This window comes from Anser cygnoides, chromosome 2, assembly GCF_040182565.1.
Source record: "Anser cygnoides isolate HZ-2024a breed goose chromosome 2, Taihu_goose_T2T_genome, whole genome shotgun sequence".
Taxonomy (NCBI): Eukaryota; Metazoa; Chordata; class Aves; order Anseriformes; family Anatidae; genus Anser; species Anser cygnoides.
In genome coordinates, this window is record NC_089874.1 from 1,146,601 (window position 1) to 1,165,765 (window position 19,165).

Sequence of the window (19,165 nt, forward strand, 5' to 3'; positions counted from 1 at the left end):
GCTCGTTTTTCTTAAAATGATAATCCTAAAACCTGAGAGTTCACAAAAAATCAAAGCGAACACCATTGACGTACTTGACGACTTGGACAATGGAACCAGGCTAGTTCACTTTATCATGTAGCAAATCTCGGTTTAGTTGCAAAGCAGCTTTGGGGGATTTAAAAACTGTTTTCTCGTGAACTGTGAAATGAAGTATTTGAGGGGTCTTCTCAGTATGTTGTCTTAACCTGTGCATTTTTCTACATAGCAATTCTCCAAATTATTTTTTTTCCTAGCGCAAACAATAGCGTTAATATCATCTTGTATTGGTCTTCTAACAGGTAAACAAAGCAGACTTCAGAAAATGTTCTTGTACTTGAATCTCTTCTCAGGCATGGCTGATATTTTGCAAGGGTTCTGATCTGATTTTGAGGTAGAAAAGATAAATTAACCTTCTTAGCCTGGAGAAGAGAGACTGGGAGACCTCTAACACTAGCTGCCAAATGCCCAGAGGAGGTCACTGAGAGGATGGAGCCAGGCCCGTTACTGTGGCAGCAGAAAAAATAAATGAAACTGAAACCCAGCAAGTTTGAGGTTGATACCAAGGGAAATTCTTGAACTCTAAGGAAGATGAAGCACTGGGATAGGGGCCTGGGGAAATTGTGCAATGTTCTGCCTTGAACGTTTCCTGGCTGTACAAGGCCCTAATTAACCCAGTCTCGATTCAGTGTTGAGTAGGAGATTGGCCTAGAGACCTTCTGAGGTCTCTTGTACCCTGACTGATGCTGAGTCTGTGCTCTTTGCTTCCGGCTTCTCTATGTTTGAGTTGCAGATGTTACTCTACCCGCACCACAGCAATTCCAAAATGTATTTGACACTAACTCTGCTCTGTAAGTTTTACTATTCAATGTATTTTTTTCTTTGGGGCCTTCTAGTGCTTCATGTTTAAGGCTGCAAAACGGGCAGAGTTGTGAAAAGACCTTTCAAGGGTTCTCAGTCTTGTTCCTCAAGTTACAGATTTGGATAGTTAGTGGATAACTTTCCAGTAGCTGCAGCCAAAACCATGGTAATGGGTACTAGTTTGAGGCCCCAGTAAGTGAGGACACCCAATAACTGCTTGTTCCTCCTGGGCTGTTGGTTTGTTTGGAGAGAGCTTGGGGACAAACGTGAAGAAACGTTGCCCCCTCCAACTTTGGTTACAGGGTGGTAGCTGGATCTGGAAACATTGCGAATTTGCCTCTGATATGGTTATCAGGTGAAATCCCATGCTTCTTTTTCAATTTGCAACAAAACATCGGGTCTGCTGGCACTTGTCCATGAACCACTGCTGGTTACCTCCCTCTGAGGGAAGCAAATGAGGCACCCCCTTCGCCCGGTCCTGGTGTTATCCTGGGGATGTATTTTTGCCACCACGTAGGGATTGCAGGAGTAGCACGTGGTCTTGGCATTGTGTCTTGGTTTTAATAAAATAAACATCCTTCCGCATGGAAATGTCTTGCCTACAGCTCAGTTTTCAGGCCAAACAAAATACCGTGTCTCAAGAGCTCACACAGGTTCCTTCTTGTGACAGTAGGGCCTGGGGCCTGGTTTCTGTCTGGAAAGGGTTTTAACTAAATACTAGTTGACTTTTCTTTCTTGCTGTTGACAAGTTATAGCCGATGGGTCATGTCACTCTTGAAAACAGATTCCCTTCAGGATAAACTTCAGGGATATTTCTGTCTTAGGCTTTTTTCCTCCACCTATGTGCAATGTGACCTTATTATTAAGCTATTAAACTTGTTTCTGCAGCCGAGAGCACTTTAAGGTAGCCTTTCTCCAAGCAGGTGGCAACCCAGTTCTCTCCAGGAACATTCAGAAATGTTCCTGAATATTCCTCTATGGAAGAAGCTCCCTTTTGTTTCTCGCCTACCATAACAACATTCAACACCTGGTCCCATAGTGGTTTTCCAGCAAGTTCTATATATAACTTCAGAATTGAGGATGTGCGATTTTGGCAGGAATGGGTCCTTGCAGCATCTGTCTGCTTATGTCTCGCCTGTGAAAGACACTGGTGTTCATTCTCTGCATGATTTATATTCTCGAGTATTGAGTGCTGGCTGCTTTTTTACACTGCATTTAAGGCATCCCCGTGTTGAATTTTTAATGGGGGAGGTAGAAATTGTTTATAACACAGTTTTTTTGAACAGATCTTTGCTTAGGATCCTTGCCTATGTCTGTTGGCAGATTTGGTTTTGTTCAATCTAAAGAACAGAGCTAGAAGTAACTTTATGGTAGTTTTTGTTCTGAGCAACTTGTATTTGGAAACATTAGTACATTCCAGAAACTTAATGAAAAAGACCAAGCAGTAATGTGTACAGGGCAGGAAATGGGCTGAACCCCAAAACTTGCTTACTTGGACTGTTGTGCACTAACATGCACAAGCATGGGAGCAGTTTCTACTTCAGCTGTTCCCAGCTCAGTGCGTGGGGAGTGCTGTGCTGGCTTCTGGATTCTTTCCCTCTTCTTTTCAGAGATTTTGTCTTCTCCATTTGGTTCTCTAACCCTCTCCTTGTTGGTGTTTTAATGTATAAAAAGTCCTCATACAGAAACAGTAGCGTTCCATCCAGCGTACAACTTCGTTTTTTCTGTGGAGCTTTTTTCCTTCCAGGCTCACAGAGAGCACCGACTAGGATTATTTATCCTGCTTCTATGCTAGGACCAGGCCCTGTTAATTTTTTTCTGCAGCTTGCAGTCCGTTGAGCAAGTACTTGGTTAGTGACCAAGTTATAGCTGTAGTTGGAGTGCTTTGGAGTGGGGGCAAGAAGGACGACCTGTATTTGGCCTCTTTCCACCAAGGATGCAGTGTCTGTCTTCTCGAAACTTAAAACCTAAATGGAGTGGGTATATGACCAACTGTATATCCCTGATCTTCAAAAGTATTATGTGTTTGTAGTAGAGCAGAAGCAAAGGTGTAAAAGAAGGGGCTTGCTTTCCTCTTCATAATATTAGTGCTGGAAGAGCAGCTATATCAAGGAGCTAACCCATCTTTAACCTTCTGACATGCCTGGTTCTAGACTTACTACTACTGCTTTCGGTTGCAACGCTTTCAAAGTAGTCGACAATTAGTAGGTAACAATTTGAGTAGTTTAAATTTGAGTTTTGCTTGCCCACAACTCTTTGACTGAGATTTAAGTGTGCCTTGTGCTACTAATACAGTTACAGAGAAAATCTAGAACGAAACATCTGGAAGAGATGGATGGACCATATGCAGTGTATAAAACAAATTCTGCTTGCCTATTTTGATACTGATTTCACCTTACTACATTTCATCAATAAAAACTAGCAGGAGGTGTTTGCTTGTCAGTAATAAATGTGTTTGGAGAAGGTGAATCCTAAAATACGTATTCTAAGCTTTGTTAGACACCAATGTACAATATGAAATATGTACCAATTGTCTTTCAGATACCTCGCTTACCGCAACTTCATGATTGACACCTATCGCTTAAACCCTCAGGAGTACTTGACTAGCACTGCCTGCAGAAGGAATCTGACTGGAGATGTGTGCGCTGTCATGAGGTAAAAAGCCAACCAAACAAAAAAACAACCACGGATCTTTCAGCCATTGCTTTCACTTTAACAAAAAGAAATAGAAATGGAAGTGCTCCGGTGTGACAGGAAAGGTGTGGGCAATAGCCATTGTGCAGCCGATTAGCAGACTGTTCCATGTTTTATGGTAACCGGAATATGTTATACTATCCTTTATTTATAATATTTTGTGTGCTCACTGAGCCATGCCTGCAAAGTTTGGGTCTTAACTTGTAATATTACGGTTCTGCTGTTCAGTACAGTGTGTGGAGTTCTTCTCAGGATTCCTGGTTTTGCAGTTAAATTTTGTTGGTTTTATATGTTCCACCAGTCTTAAAGTTGTGAGGTACAGCAGAGTCCTAGAGTTTGGAACTTGCTAAAAGTAGATCCAGTGAAGAACAGCTACAGATAGATGAGGGAAGCAAACCAAGGGTTGTGCAGCCCTCACGTGGATATTACATCTGCAAATGGCTCCATGCATGCAGCCCTCTCTCTGCTTTGCCTTTGTCTTTAATGATTTCCTGTTATCCAGAACCAAAACGTCATGCTTTGTTTTAGCTAACACACTGAAGTGATACTATCAAGTCTGCACAAAGCTCATATGTAATTGCGTTGGTTGTTGTGATTAGTGGAGGATTGTAGGAGATTATGGACCAGTTTGATCTTAAACCAAAGCTGCTTCCTTTGCTGTCTCCTTTCTACACAACCAAAATGGCTTTGTTTGTTAAGATTTTAATTTGTCCTGTTGTCTCATAGAGTACATGCTTTTCTGGAGCAGTGGGGTCTCATCAACTACCAGGTGGATCCAGAAAGCCGTCCCATGGCAATGGGCCCTCCTCCTACTCCTCACTTCAACGTGCTCGCTGATACGCCCTCCGGCCTGATGCCTCTCCACATCCGCACTCCCCAGGTGAGCCCCACAGGTGGCACGAACTGTGTTCGCCTTAGACGTGAGAAGTTTGTAGCTCTAGCCAGTGTCTTGGAACATCTTAATAGAATAATGTGTGCGTGTTTTGCTGAAATGTTCTCCATCTAGGTTTGGGGCTTCAAGTAGTCAGATTCGCTAAAGTCAAGCCTGCTAGTGTTGTGTCTAAGTGATATTATGTAAAGACATCTCTACAAGTCACGTTAAGCTGTTTTGTTCGTTTTGTGTTCTGCTTAACATTGGTTTGAAAACCTTCAATAATTTCCAGTTCCTGACCCTCTGACCTGTCTTCTGTTATGTTTGTTTGCAGGTTCCAGCTGCTCAGCAGATGCTGAGTTTTCCTGAGAAAAACAAGGAGAAACCTACTGATCTACAGAACTTTGGACTTCGCACAGATATTTACTCAAAAAAGACTTTAGCAAAGGCAAGTTTGTTTGGATTTTTTTCCCCTGTGGCTTCTATTAAGCATTTTTCCTTAATTGTCCCCCACTAGATGACAGTGAAATGCCTTATGTTACTCTTTATATTCCTGTTTTAGATTTCTTCCTTCTCAATGTAGGATGTTAGGATACCTCACTCAGTTGTATTGGATACCCAGATTTGTAGAAGTGAAAATCATGTGCCTATCCACAGCTAGTCGATACCGTCAGTCTCCAAACGCTGAATTTGTGTTATATTTTTTGGATGTTTTACTTGAATGCTTCAGAATCAACAAACTATCAAGTAATTCAATACAGAAATTGAAATCTTTCAGCAGCATCTTTAACTATCCTGTTTTCCAAGACTGAGCAAGGTTTTTCAGGCTGAGAGCCAGAAAGCCATTTAATTACAAACGGTGTCACAAAACCATTGCAGGGGACTTTTTAGCACCGTCTTTGCAACGTATTGTATAATTAGTTAAGTTTTGAGATGCCATTGCAGTGATGTTGCTGATTCCATAACCTGTTGACTTTAACTCCTGCTGGTGTCTGATACCTGCGTGAGTACTTGATAGTGCTTGAAGCTACTGCAGGAATACGAGCTTACTACTTCAGCATAGCCTTCAGTCTGGAAGGTCTGCAGTGTTCTGCTGATTACTGCCTCTCTTGGGCTGACGACAGGCTAATTCTGTGTAAATGGTTTCTCTAAGTACAATGATCATGGTGCTAAGAGATCACAAGATAACTATATTAAATTGGAGGGAGAAAAAAACACTACAACCCCCCACAATGTTTTTAGAGATTAGCATTTTTTATAGAGCCTGATTCCATATCACATTTCATGGAGTGACATAATTCTTTTAGTTTAGAGAGAAATATTTACCACATTCATAAACCTTTCAGTGATTCTAGACTTCGGTTCTGTTTGCAAGCATCTGTAATAAACTTGAGCAGACTTATTTGCAGAAGCTGATTTCCCTTTTTGTTTTGGCTGTTTGTGGCAACTGCAATTCTGGCCATTCATACCAGCCTGCTTGAGAACTGGCCAGTAGCTCAGTAGCTCACTTGGATTAGTATTTCCTGTGGGCTAATGATGTTTTTGAAATGCATGTTGAGATAGGATAGATTTACGTACCCCTTTTCCTTCTGGTGTGGTTTTACATAGAGACATCCAATCTAGATAATCTTGTTTTATAAGCAGTTGACAACATGATTTTGTCTTTATTTGATGCCTACAGATTAGGATTACTGTAATAGTGGAAGAGTAAGTTTTCACCAAGAGTTTTGTAGCTTCTAGGAAATTTGAGAAGTTAACCCCAGTATGCAAATTTGGTAAGAGTAATGATAAGAGCAAGCGATTGCTAAATATGCAGATTATCTTGCTATTACTACTGCTGTCTTTTCAGATAGCTCATCTCATTATCCGTTAAGATCTTTTTTCTCTTTACAGAGTTACTGCTTTTAGATAGATGAATGGTTATGTGTTGTTTTTTCTTTTGTTTTTGGACCAACGTGTGCTTTACACTTTCCAGTCTGCCTTGGAAGTATACCAGAGGTTTGAGAGGTGCTGAAGTTTGGTTGACATAAGCCCTACTCTGTCGAGAAATGTGCCCTTTAAGCTGACAGTAGCCCGGTTGTGCCTGAATCAAGTAATTCCATCTCCCTGACTGACAGCAGCATACATCTTCTGTGCAGCAGCTGATGAGGGGCAGTTAGATATTGTGCTCTACTGTTAGCTGCTGCTGTTCTTTGGCGTGAATTGTAGAATGCTCTGTGTAAACTGCTCTGTTCTTGACTTAATTTCACTGGCCAAAGTCAAACTGACTGGAATGCCATCAACTTTCCTGAGGGTTTTTGTTATATGGAAAATCATCTTTTCAACTGGCTGTATTTACATGCAAGGATAGGTGGGAGCCAGGAGAAAAAGGTACCAAACCGGCACACACACACCCCCAAAACCTCCCCAAAACCTGCAGTAATGCACTTCCCGGCATGTTTTAGCTATGTTAGGTAAATTTGTGAACTGAACTTGTGTATTAAATAACTAGGTGTTGGTGAGCTGTAGAAGGACTGTTGTAACAGGTAGGTGCTTTAGATATTGAGTGGACCAAATAACAAAAGATTCTTCCCCTTTTGTTCTTTTTTTTTTTTAATTCTGTGCAAAGAAACACATTTCACTTTTTTTTCCCCGTCTTTTGTAGAGTAAAGGTGCAAGTGCTGGAAGAGAATGGACGGAACAAGAGACGTTGCTGCTATTAGAAGTAAGTTCATGAGGGGAAAGAAAGTGAAGACTAGGAAGCCAAAACATGCAGGATATTATGCACTGAAAAAATCTGTGTGTAGATTAACTTTTTTGAAGTAGAGTTAGAGGACAACTGCATCCTTTTACAGAACTGGAATAGCAAAGCAGAGTTTGTAGTGGGAAGCCATTTCTACGTATCTGGAGGAGGAATGTGGTTGAGTGTCTGTGTGCGCAAGGCTGCTTGTCTGTCTCTTGTGACTGTGGCTTCTGAACTGGTGGTAAAAGGTTACAGCTCTCCCTCGAAACCATCTCTCTTTATTTGACCATCATTGCTACAAGAATGCTACTACTAAAAAGAGATGGCAGTAACATCTGCGTACTCAAGGGACTTCATGAACTTTAAGGTTCAGTTCCATTGAACTCATATCTGCAACTCAGAAATTAGGCGTTTGGGAACGTGTGCATGAGCTCAAGAAGAGATCTTGCAGTGCAGAGAGGTCTTTTCAAAAATTACATGAGATAACTGGAGTTACGTTGGTACTGTAAAAAATAGGTCAAAGAGCTTTTGGCACACTAGATCAGGTCTTTGTCTCCAGATTGCTTAGTCTGAAGCTGTTGAATACGATAATTCTCAGGTCTCTTGGATTTCCTACCTAGGATGAAAACCATCACACGAGGTGTACTGCATAAGTATGTTCTGGTCTTTCCTCCTTGTGTCAGGGCAACGTGGTTTTTCATAGCACTTTGTCAGAAGACTCTAGGTGGCCTGAAATAATTAATGTGCTGCTGTTTCCTAAAAAAAAAAAAAAAAGTGTGTATATATATATATATCTATCTATCTTCCACTGAGCTTTCTATTACAGGAATGTTTTCTTGGTGTAGATGTTGGGTGGGATTTTTTTCTCCCTTTTATATAATTCAGTTTCGCTACAATTCAGCTTTTTTTGTGAAAGAATTCCATTTTGGCGTGGTTTTCGTTGTTTTTTTAACTTATAGCTTAAACTAGCATGAAGCTCTGTGATTGCTCTGGCTTTCTTTTGTCATTAATTAGTCCACTGAAAATTTAAGAAATTTTATATGGCAAAGTTTGGACAATGGGTATTAACAGTGCTGAACAATACTAAACTTTTGTGTGACTTCTTTTCTGAACTAGACAAAGTGCCTCAGCAGAGCGTACTTTGATTCAGCCTTCACAGATACAGAAGTGTGTTTATCAAATAGCCAAAACAGCTTTTTCATGTCAGACTGCACACTGTTGAGCCCACATTTTTGTGTAAGCATGTGGAAGAATTTTGCTTACGTGGTGAAAAAAGCTAAGATATTGTTCATGGTGTTCTTGTATGGAGCAAACTTAGAAGTAATATCTTGATACGCTATCGTCTTTGCTTACTATTATTAATATTTAAGATTCATTCTTTTGTGTGTCTGTAACTTATGATCATACATAGCAAGTAGTAGCCTAATTAAATAATCCAGATGGCGTATTCATTTTTCTTTTTAAAAATATAACAACAAAAAAAACTAAGTCTTGAGATTGCAAATTCATTTAATGTGCGTTTAAATTAATAATGTTCTTTGTGGATTTATCCTATGAATAAATCAGTGAAGAGAGTATATCAGTTCAAGCATAAGTAATTCAGTTATAACAAGGCAGCCCAGTCCAGTTAAATCCTCAGGGTAGCTTTGGGCAAATATATATGCAGTGGAGTTCCAAAGAATAAATCGTATCTAAAATAATTATTGTCCTTCCTCCCGTTGACTGAGTGAATAGGGGACGCGGGGGAATCTCGTTTCCCTCCCAGAACCATCTTCCCTGCCACGCTGCTGCTCTGTGTCTCCGTGGAGTTAAAGGCACTTTCAGCTATTTATAGTAAGGACAACTGTTGGGAGAGCTAGTTTGTATAGCAGAAAAATAGGTAATGAAGGGGAAAGAGAGAAAAAAATCCCGCATGGCCATGAAAAGCAAAACTTGATGTAATATGCCAGTGTGGCTAACAGTGGGTAGACAAAGACACACAACTTGAGATGGAATTAGGGAAAGTGAAATTAATGTTGAACATCAAATAAATACTTCCCCGTGAGTATGACCTAGTGAACTGAGAGTTTGATTTCTTTAAGCACTGGGGCAAGATGTGAAGGAGGTCAGGCGAACGGTTTATAAGCAGTTAGGGACCATTGATCACTGCGGTATTGAGCGGGCTGTCCAACGTGGCTTGTCCTTTGTTCATTCCCAAGCCGAAGTATTCTTTCTGTGCAGCTGTTAAAACCCCTCTCTTTGTCTGGTTTGTGGTCTGCAACAGTTTCTGTATTGTTCTTTCCATCCAGCTAGGCTCTGCTGGAGCACAGCCTTCCCTCCTTCCCCTACTCCGCTGCTTGCCCACTTAATCTTGCACCCCGTGTTTTGGGGCTGGAGTGGGGAACCAGTGGCCTTCTGAAGGTATGCTGGGGGTTGCTCCCTCCTCCCTACCCAATTTAAATAACGAGGTTTTTGAGAGAAATACAAGACTTCAGCAAGGGAAAGCTTAAACCACTTCCAGGTCACTTTTCCCAAGCTGGCTTTCAACATCCACGATGTGCCCAAGTGCATAAGTAAAAAGCAAGTTGACTTCAATGCCAATTCCATTCAATTTGAAATTCAAATGGGATCTGTAACGCAAGGAAACAGGTGTTTACTGTTCATATGCAGCCTCTAGTAGTAAATATTTTCAGAAGACTTCTGATAGGCCTTTGTTTGAGTTTGCAGATTTTTTTTCTTGTTTTGTTTGTTTAACTTAATAGGTCTAGAAATCAAATTGGTTTTTACTTTTTCCTAGGTGACTTTACCATTAATCATATCAATAATGTAAAAGTTGTTTAGGATACTTAAACTCTAATTTTATGCTATCCGAATGCTTAAATAACTAAGGTAATTTTCAACAACAACAAAATCTTCTGAAGGATAATATTGTATTAGGCTACCCCTTTTTTTATTTATTAATTTGTGTTTTTTTAAAAAAAAAAACTAATGCAGAATCTTTGGTATCTCGTATTCATTAAATTGTTTAATTGAGGCTTGGCTGAAGTAACTTCAGAAATGACTGGAATTAAGAATTACAAATCTTTGACTTAATCTGGAAGGTCCTTAATTTATCAGGTGTCTTACCTGCATAATAACAATTTCTTAACTTGAATACTTGCTGAGAGTCGGACTGGGTAGTAGCTTCTAGAAAGCCGATCTCTTTTCACTTCATGATACAGAATATATTTTCCTTTTTTCCTTGGTGTATTGTTTTGATGCTCTTTTGTTTTCATAACATGTGCTGAATGTAAAAAATGGACTTCATCGTCATATATAGTACAAGTGAAATAAATACTGTTCCTGCCTCAAAGAGCTTGGTGGTTTAAGACATTAATGAGGGAACACGAGAATACTATCAGGAGGAGTACGTAGGAGAATTAAAAGAATTTGGTGAGGCTTTGTAGGATAAGCAGGCTATTTCTCTGTAAAGTTTTACATATGAATATGAAATGGAGAAAATGCTAACTATTCAAATCTTACTCTTAAATCCAAAATCTTCCGACAGTTCTCTTTGGTATAGTAACAGAATAAAGCTTGTGTAATGCTCTCTGTAGCTTAAGTTTAACTCATGTGCCAGCGAAATGTGTGTTGTTCTTCTGTGGAAGAATTTTGCTACCAAAAAAATTAGGATTTAAATAGTTGTTTGATTCTGTTGTTGTTGCATCACCAAAATAACTAGTATCAAAAGTCTTTTTGCATAAAGCAGTTCCTGATTTTTTTTTTCCAGATTAGCTAATGTATATACCACAATCTTCATCTTTTACAGGCTCTGGAGATGTACAAAGATGACTGGAACAAAGTCTCGGAGCACGTTGGGAGCCGCACCCAGGATGAGTGCATTCTCCATTTCCTGAGGCTTCCTATCGAAGACCCGTATTTGGAGAACTCCGATGCATCTCTCGGCCCGCTGGCTTACCAGCCCGTTCCTTTCAGCCAATCTGGCAATCCAGTGATGAGTACCGTTGCTTTTCTGGCATCAGTGGTGGATCCCCGGGTGGCATCAGCTGCAGCAAAGGCTGCATTAGGTATGAGTTTGCCCCGGAAGTTTTTTTCACCTTGTCTATACAACATTCTGTTCTGTCAGCCTGCTCTTAGGATCAACTGTTTCTAGAGGTTATTCAGGATTGATAAGAGGTTCTACAGGTCTGCTAATACACAGGTTTGTGTTCTGTTGTTACTGAACCCGCCAGTTTACAGACAAGCTAGAATAACTCCTAAAAGCCACTGAATATCTTAAGAGGGCTTGCATCCCCTCTTCTATGCACATTGAGTAGCAATAGTTTGCAAGCACTGCCCTGTAATTGGTGTTACTATGACTGCTCTCATTAGTTTAGCTATTTAAAAATGCACAATGCTAAACATCTAGTTTTCCTCTTTTTGCTTGTGTTGAAATTATCAGCCACGGTTATATCCCCTAAGAAACTCAATGAAATTGTTCCTTTTACTTTTTTCTTTATTTTTGCATGTAAAAAGCATTTTATATAACTGGGAGGAGAATCTCTTCTACCTGATTTGAGAGAGAAAATTACCTAATGCGAAAAGAAGGAGCTTGTATTTGAGAATGCATTTTGTCACAAGATTTACCTGCATGCTGATTTGAGAAAATTGTAACTTACAGCTTGCTGTAAAACACATGCAATATCACATATCTGTGTAATTTTTAACAGAGGAGTTTTCCCGAGTCAGAGAGGAAGTACCGCTGGAGCTAGTTGAAGCTCACGTAAAGAAAGTACAGGAAGCAGCACGAGCCTCTGGGAAGGTGGATCCGACGTACGGACTGGAGAGCAGTTGCATTGCTGGAACAGGTCCAGATGAGCCGGAGAAAATCGGTAGGCTTGTCCGTCGGTTCTGTGTTTTGCAGAAATATCTGCAAATCAGATTTTGGCAGGCACTTTCTTCTGACTTGTAATAAACCTTAAGTTCGCCTCCAATGAGAGATGGGAATGGTGGTAAGGAGTGTGTGTGACAGGTCATTCCACTTCTACTCTCTGCGGATTATTAACTCTTGACAATGAATTAATGAACTTAGGGCCAGCTTTAGTTTCAGCCGTTTGTTTTCCTGCTACTGGCTAAGTGAAAATGCCATCGCTTGGGATGTATACAAGTTGAATGGGCAAAAATACCAGAGTGGGAGATTTCATGCCAGTTCCACGAGCATGAGAGCAGTTGAATGATGATGGCTTTCTAGCATAATAGTTATGGTAGAGCAAACAGAGGTTTATTGGCTCTTTGTGCCCCAGCTGAGCCTATAATGTTCTGTCACACCTTTTGGCAACTAATTTTAGTGTAAGTATTGTACAGGGTACACTGCTAACTGGTGGTAGCAGAAGAGCAGCTTTTTATTAAGAGGTGAACTGGTACATGGTGGTTCTTGGCTCTGGCTGTTGTATGTTACACTGCATACTAACAAGCTCTTGGTTTGGAGTTCAGCTTCAACTGAACTATATTCTATGGTATTCAGCAGATACTCTGATATAAAGTCTGTTATCTGCAACTTTGACACTTGCAAATTATTTGTTACTATGGTGAGTAAAAGTGTATCTTGCTGCAACTCCCTATAAAGCTTTGTACAACCCCATTCCGTCTCTGTTTTGGCTCTTCTACAGCAGTGAACTGAGTGCAGAGGGACATTTTGCTGCATACCTGCTAACTTTCTCAGAGGCTTTCATCCTCCTGCGTTTGGTACAGATCTACCAGCTTGTCAGTACATCTTAATTTTTCTCTCCATCATTGTTGGCTGCTGTTTTTTTCAGCTTACCACAAGCTGTTTTGGAGAGTTTAGTGACTGCATAATTAAATGCCACTGTAGCTTTGGATAAAACTGAATGGAATGTAATCTGGGTCGACTGGGAGGTTTGGTTTGGGCTGTGCTTGTGTCTCCTCTACTTGACCTGCTGTCACCCTGTGCAGAGGCATGAGCAAGGTGCATGCTGTATGATGGGACCGTGAGGGACCTGTGTGTTCCAGTTCTGTTCAGTTACCTGCTGCTAGCCGTACGGCTGAAGATAGATGCAGGACTACTATTTTATGGTGCTTAGTGTCCGATGCAGAACTACACTTTTGAATAAGATTTAAAAGTAGCTTGTAACTCATTAATGTGTTTCTTAAAGGGAAAAAAAATTAAGAGGCCACTCAGTCCTCCTCGTCTCTTTTTAGTCCTACGCTCCGTGGGACAGCCTTGATGTCAGGCAGCTCGGTGCTTTGGAAAGAGGTGGAGAACATGTTGGAAAGGAAACACTGGCATCTGGAGTATCTGCAGTGCTCTGCACAAAGCTGTCAAAAAGCATCAAAGTTCTGTTGAAAGTTCAAGGGGGTTGGTTTTATTTTCAAGTCTACTATGAAACAAATCTAGGTGTTAACTCCATCTGAGACTAGGTTTAAGGTGATGACTACTTTAAAGTAAACTTAGCTTAGGCTTATACATACATACATTTTTTTTCTCCTGTGGCTTTGTTCTACTCTTCCCTATTTTCTGAGTACAGGTTTCACCGTAGTATGCACATTAAGGACCTCTGTGTCATGTATGCTTGTTTAAGTCTTAATTCTTAATCCTGCAGCACAATTGTGGAAGTCTATCATCGACATCATTAGTGATATTGCTAGTCTGGCAGCCCTTTCTTTAGGAGAATTTGCAAACAAGTTGCAAATAGAAATTCTGAAGTGCTTGTCATTTAATATGGGGAGTTGGAGAGCAGATGACCATAACACGATTACTTCTGAATGAGCTGTGTGGTGAGTTCTATAAGTAATACTGTCCTGTTATAGCTAATGCGATTTGTATTGGGCTGTGACTAATGGAATAAATTAGGACAACAGCAGATGGTTCTCCCTGGGGGAGCTGCTCAGCAAGAGTGAACTGGGTCACTCCGCAATCTGCAGCGCCTTCCACCCCCAAAACAGCTTTGCACTGGAGGGCATAGGGGAATCCATGGCTTGCACGTGCAGAGGTGTGTTGGATGTTGAAGTGCAGCGTTGTGGTGCGTAACTGCTGAAATGGAGCCGTTTGGCATGACTAGACCCGAGGTATTGTCTGAATGTCGCCACAGAGAACTAAAAATATCTACGGAGGGTTCCATACTGTAATTAAAGCTCATCAGTTGGTATATTTTAGAAATAAAATTATACCATAGCTCTGCAATCTTTTGAAAGCTCTTAATATCGGCGAATTGTAGGCAGTGTGGAATGTGAAAGGGGAAAATGGGACTGGAAGGGATTCCTGGAGCTTACATGAATATCCAAGAATCTCATTCTTGTCCTCGTTGTTAAAATTTCTAAAGGCTGACGATGGTTCTTTTTGAATTAATGTTGTAAAGCTTCGGTAGAATTAAGAATGGGCTCAAGTGGTTCAGATTCTGTGATAAGCTTGACAGGTACTGTCTTTTAGTTTCCAAGATGCTACCGCGGCTGTGGGTTATAGAATGCAATGGAGAAGATGCCCTGCGTTTGGTTTATTGAGTGAACTGAGGAGAGCAAACAAAGGAGCCTGTTCTCCGGGCCAAGGATTAAGCTCCAGAGAAGGGGAATATTTAGTGCACCTGTGGTGCGTAGTATCCCTCTTAGGTCTTCACTGAGTATGTGTGCTTTCTCAATAACTTTCCAAAGGTGATTAACTACATAGCCTGCATATATGTGCATTGAATTAGGCACAGGGGAGTCGCTGAAGTGCCTGTGTTGGAGGCAGTTACTCGTGGATTTTAGGTCTTACTCTAACAAGTATTTCACTGGAAGCATTTCCACTGGCAGAAGCGTGTGGAGGCCTCCAGCTGTAGCTCATCTGTGACAGCAGACCCTGGGGGGGTGGTGGTCTGATTTAGGGGCTCCACTACAACTGTAAGCGACTGAAACAGATGATTAAATTTAACGCTTTATGGACGATCGTGTAACGTTCTCAAATACATATAGCGGAAAACACGAGTATACACACACAGAAGAAGCTATTTTACTTCATTTTTGGCAGGATGATTTCTCATGCGGTCCCTGGGGTGTGCTTTCACTCTGAAATAACGCAGACATTACTAAGGCAGACACTGAACAGTTCGTTCACTTTGCATATGTGCAGGTGCCTGTAAGCTGGCTCCGTGCCGTTGGAGGATTGAGCCCATCAATCCCCCCATCAATCCCCTTGTGATGGACTCGCGCAGCTTCGTGAATCTGGAATTCCTTCTCCGTGGCAGCCATCGCGCCGTCCGTGTGCGAGCTGCCTGGGGCGGCGGCGGCGGAGGCTCTGAGTCCTGACTTAATTTGGAAGATATAAATTATGGTTTAGATGGTAACGTATTTATCACGTTCAGACCCTGGATTTTTCTACAGCTATGGTATATTTCTCTCAATTAAATATTAATATTCAAGCCTGACTTCTGACAAGTTGCACGTTGTTGCCTTATAGAAAACAAAGGGGAAGGGATGCCTCGCGGGCAGCTCTAAGCTGGCTCCTGAGCTGAATCTCCTGCGTGGTGCTCTGCATTCGTGTGTAGGGCTTGGCTTACAGTTCGTCTAGCGACAACAGAGGTTACTTATCTGCGCGTGCTGCAAGCGTCTGCTTGCTGGTGATGCAGTAAATTATGACAGTGGAAATTTTATAGTTTCCCTTGCTGACCTAAAGTCAATTTAACTTCTCTGTAAAGTCACTGGGCTTCATCAGAAGGCAGTTATAAATTCTTCATGTGTTAGAAAACAGCCCCCCCTGTTCTCGGAGATAACATGCAAAGCAGAACAAGTTGCCATAGAGCAGCAAATATTTGCTGCTTCAGGTGTTTGAAGAAGGGTGTGGAGGGGCAGTGCTTTCTACTCTGCAGGTGCCTTTTTCCTCTAGAAAGATGCCTTGTGGTGTCTTGTAACCATCTGCCTGCTGTTGATTTAAGAAACGCCATTAATTTCTTTTCCCACATCCTGCAAGGTTCAAGGTATGATACGAAACCTGGCGAAGAGTTAAAGAGCATCACCGGTGCCCTGTAAAAGGGATTATTGGGTCTTAAAGTTCTCTTCTCCTTTTGTATTAGGAACATGAATCTCTAATTAATCAATCCTTGTTTTCATTGTCAGTTATGCTTTCATTACCTCATGCAATTACGTAGTTGTGTTTTTAACCTCTTTCAATCATTAAGGTGTTTGTATCTCACTGAAATGCAGGAGTAATTTCTGTCACTCTCATGCAGAGGGTCAGAAATGTGGTGGGTTTTTTTTACATCTTTTCATACTTGAATTCAAAATTAATTTTTATGGAGCTGTAATTGTTTAGAGGTACTTCCAGTAGCCTGTAAGCTAGAAGCAAAAACCTGCTTGGATCCAGATAAACTTATTTAATGCCAAAACTAATAATCGATAGCTTTTTTTTCTTACTACATGTAGTATTTCAGCACGGTCTCCTCGATGTGTACAAGCACGGAATGGCTTATGCCAGTGGGAACCGCAGAGGCGTAGCGCTGTCACTGCAGATAGCGGCTTGCTAGCTAATAGAAGAGAACAGTTTTCAAAAGCCATTGACTGCAACCTGCCTAAAGTTGTCGTCCTGATTTTAAAATAACGTTTTATCTTATAGCCGGGACTCAAAAACCTAAGCTAAATCAGGATGTTCCCAACAATCTTACTGTCACACACACATACCTTCTCTTTCTGTAGCTGGATGTGTCCCTCTGCAATACAGAAGCGTGCTGAGCTTAGGGAAGAGTTTGTTAGATGTATTATGAGGCAGGGGAGAGTCGAAGGGCACTTCTCTTACTGAGAGATGCTGTATGTGCTTTTTTTCTTTGAGATTTTTTTTTTAAAGGTCAGGGGAAAAGAGTTTGCCCTCTTAGGGTGCGTGTTTGCCTTGGGGTGGCTTCTGTGGCAGTAGTCACTCAACGATGGTTCCTGTGGTCTGCAAGTAAAAAAATAAATGCCTAATAAAACTTGCCCCAGCATGCATAGGGATTTAACAGCAACTGCCTTCAACCTCATGGTAATGCTTGGTGGGTAGCACGCTGTAAACCTCCACAAACTCATTCTGTGCTGGTATCTTCGCTTGCTGCAGGGAATCACACGTTGTTAGTCGCTGCTCCTCTTTATCTCGGGACTGGAAACCTTGACGTGCATCGTAATCAGAAAACCAAAACCCCCACCCCAAGCTGATCTTAGGGTAGAAAGGGAATTCAGTCCTATCTAGCAGACCCAAGAACAAACTGGCTTTTTGGATAGAGCGGGAAGGTTTGTGTCTTACAGGCCTTGACTTTATGGCATTCTTAGGAGCAGCTTGCACAATTGTTACCTCCAGCTTTCTATCAAATGTGACCGGGAATGTGTACGTAGCAAAGAGCGTTGTCATCCGTTTGGTGGTCCTGAGCAAATCGTGTGCAGTTGCGTGGCAAGAACTTTGTAGTGATTTTTTTCCCCTCCGGCAGACTATAAAGGTGAAGCCGCAGGTTTGAGGGGACTGCTCAGACTGGAAGCCCTTGGCAGGTGAGAGCAGCGAGGTGGTACGGGGGGCTGAGACTTGAGTCCAACCTGAGCTACAGGGTCTCATCTTCCAGAACAGCAAACAAATTGTCACGTTATGAGCTCGTAAGACAGACATCTCCTCTTTTCCACTTAAAATTGTCCACAAGCTGGGACTTTTCTAGCCTGCTTCGCTGTAAGTTTTGTATGATTCTGAGTTTCAGACCCGCTCCGTTCCTCCGTGCGTTTAAGTTCTGCATTGTTCATGCTGACCTTTTTTCTTTCGATTACACTGTATCCTGATGGTAGGAATCATGGATCACAGAATCACAGAATGGTTTGGGTAAGAAGAGACCTTAAATATTATCAAGTTCCACTCCCCAGCCCCATCCAGCCTGGCCTTGGGCACTGTTTTGCTTCAGTGTAGCACATGGGAATTCCCAGTAAAGTAAGGGTTACGGAAAATGAGCACCCTTACACCAACCAGTGTCTTCAGAAGCTTAGAGATGGATAAAGGCTTTTCACCAGATTTATGCTGGTATGGCAGCGTGTGCTGGAGCCAGTGATCTAAGTAGGCTCCCTTTTTAATGCCTCCATACGTTAAATTTCACTGGCATCCAGTCTTTTAGGTCTGAGGTCCTAGACAAGGAGTACAGGGTTGTGCTGAAGTTTCCCTCTTGTTTGTTACAGAACATCTGGGTGCTGCAAATAGATCGGTGTTTCTCGGTCTAGTAAACAATCCATATGGGAAAATATTGGGAAATAGTAGTACATTATTCAGACTCCTTCATGGTATTTGCTGTCAATGCGTTTATTGTTATCCTCTTATCCTGAAGAGGCTTGCTTTCGTTAGCAGGAGTGTTTATTTAAATGTTGTATAAAGGAATAAATGAGCGAACCAAAGGCTAGCACCAGAAGATCTGTCCTAAGGACAGGAATATACTAACTGCTGTTAAAACACTCTCTTTCCAGGTGCATGCATCCAGCACATGGTAACATTACTGCTGTAGCACTGACAGGAGATGGATTTTTTTTTCTTTCGTCTCATTTTAGTCTCACTTGCATATCAGTTAGGCTATTATCTCCCTTAGTAGGTGCCAAAATTAGAAGGGATGATAACTGGTCAGCTGTTACTCAGACAGCAGTCTGTAACTCAAGGGGGCCTGGCTCTGTTTTGGCAGAACCCTTCAGATGTCTCTGTTGTGGCTGTTTGAATGCCACACAGACAGTAAATAAGAGGTTATTAGCTTGAAGAGCTCGGTCTCGTCAGCCAAAAACCAAAATGAGCAACAGCAGGAAGCATGTAGTCGTGTATCGAAGCTGAGGCCGGGCACTCAGAAGGTGCTTGTGGTCAAGGTCAGGTTTTTCTGGGTGTCTGGGAAACTCATTTTGGGTTCAAAATATGAAGAATGTGTAAGAGGCAGTGGGTGGCGTCCAGACCCACACGTCCACAGCAGTGAGAAACCTGCCAAGTGTCCAAATGGTTCATATTACATGCTTCTAGCTTCTTGGACAACGCTGTTGTCGTCTTTGGTGTTAGCACTGAAGGCACATGCTAGCTCCGCTTT

At 41.6% G+C, this 19,165-nt stretch overlaps 1 protein-coding gene across 3 annotated transcripts in view; it reads left to right on the forward strand.

The window, feature by feature from the left end:
• The window catches only part of SMARCC1 (SWI/SNF related, matrix associated, actin dependent regulator of chromatin subfamily c member 1), an 83,200-nt gene that overhangs the window by 34,593 nt on the left and 29,442 nt on the right, over positions 1–19,165 (forward strand). For all 3 annotated transcript variants that reach the window (XM_066991054.1, XM_066991055.1, XM_066991056.1), the window contains 6 exons: positions 3,421–3,534; positions 4,300–4,453; positions 4,779–4,892; positions 7,089–7,148; positions 10,954–11,212; positions 11,855–12,016. In XM_066991054.1, the coding sequence (XP_066847155.1) occupies positions 3,421–3,534; positions 4,300–4,453; positions 4,779–4,892; positions 7,089–7,148; positions 10,954–11,212; positions 11,855–12,016 (863 nt within the window). The remainder of the gene's footprint in view (positions 1–3,420; positions 3,535–4,299; positions 4,454–4,778; positions 4,893–7,088; positions 7,149–10,953; positions 11,213–11,854; positions 12,017–19,165) is intronic.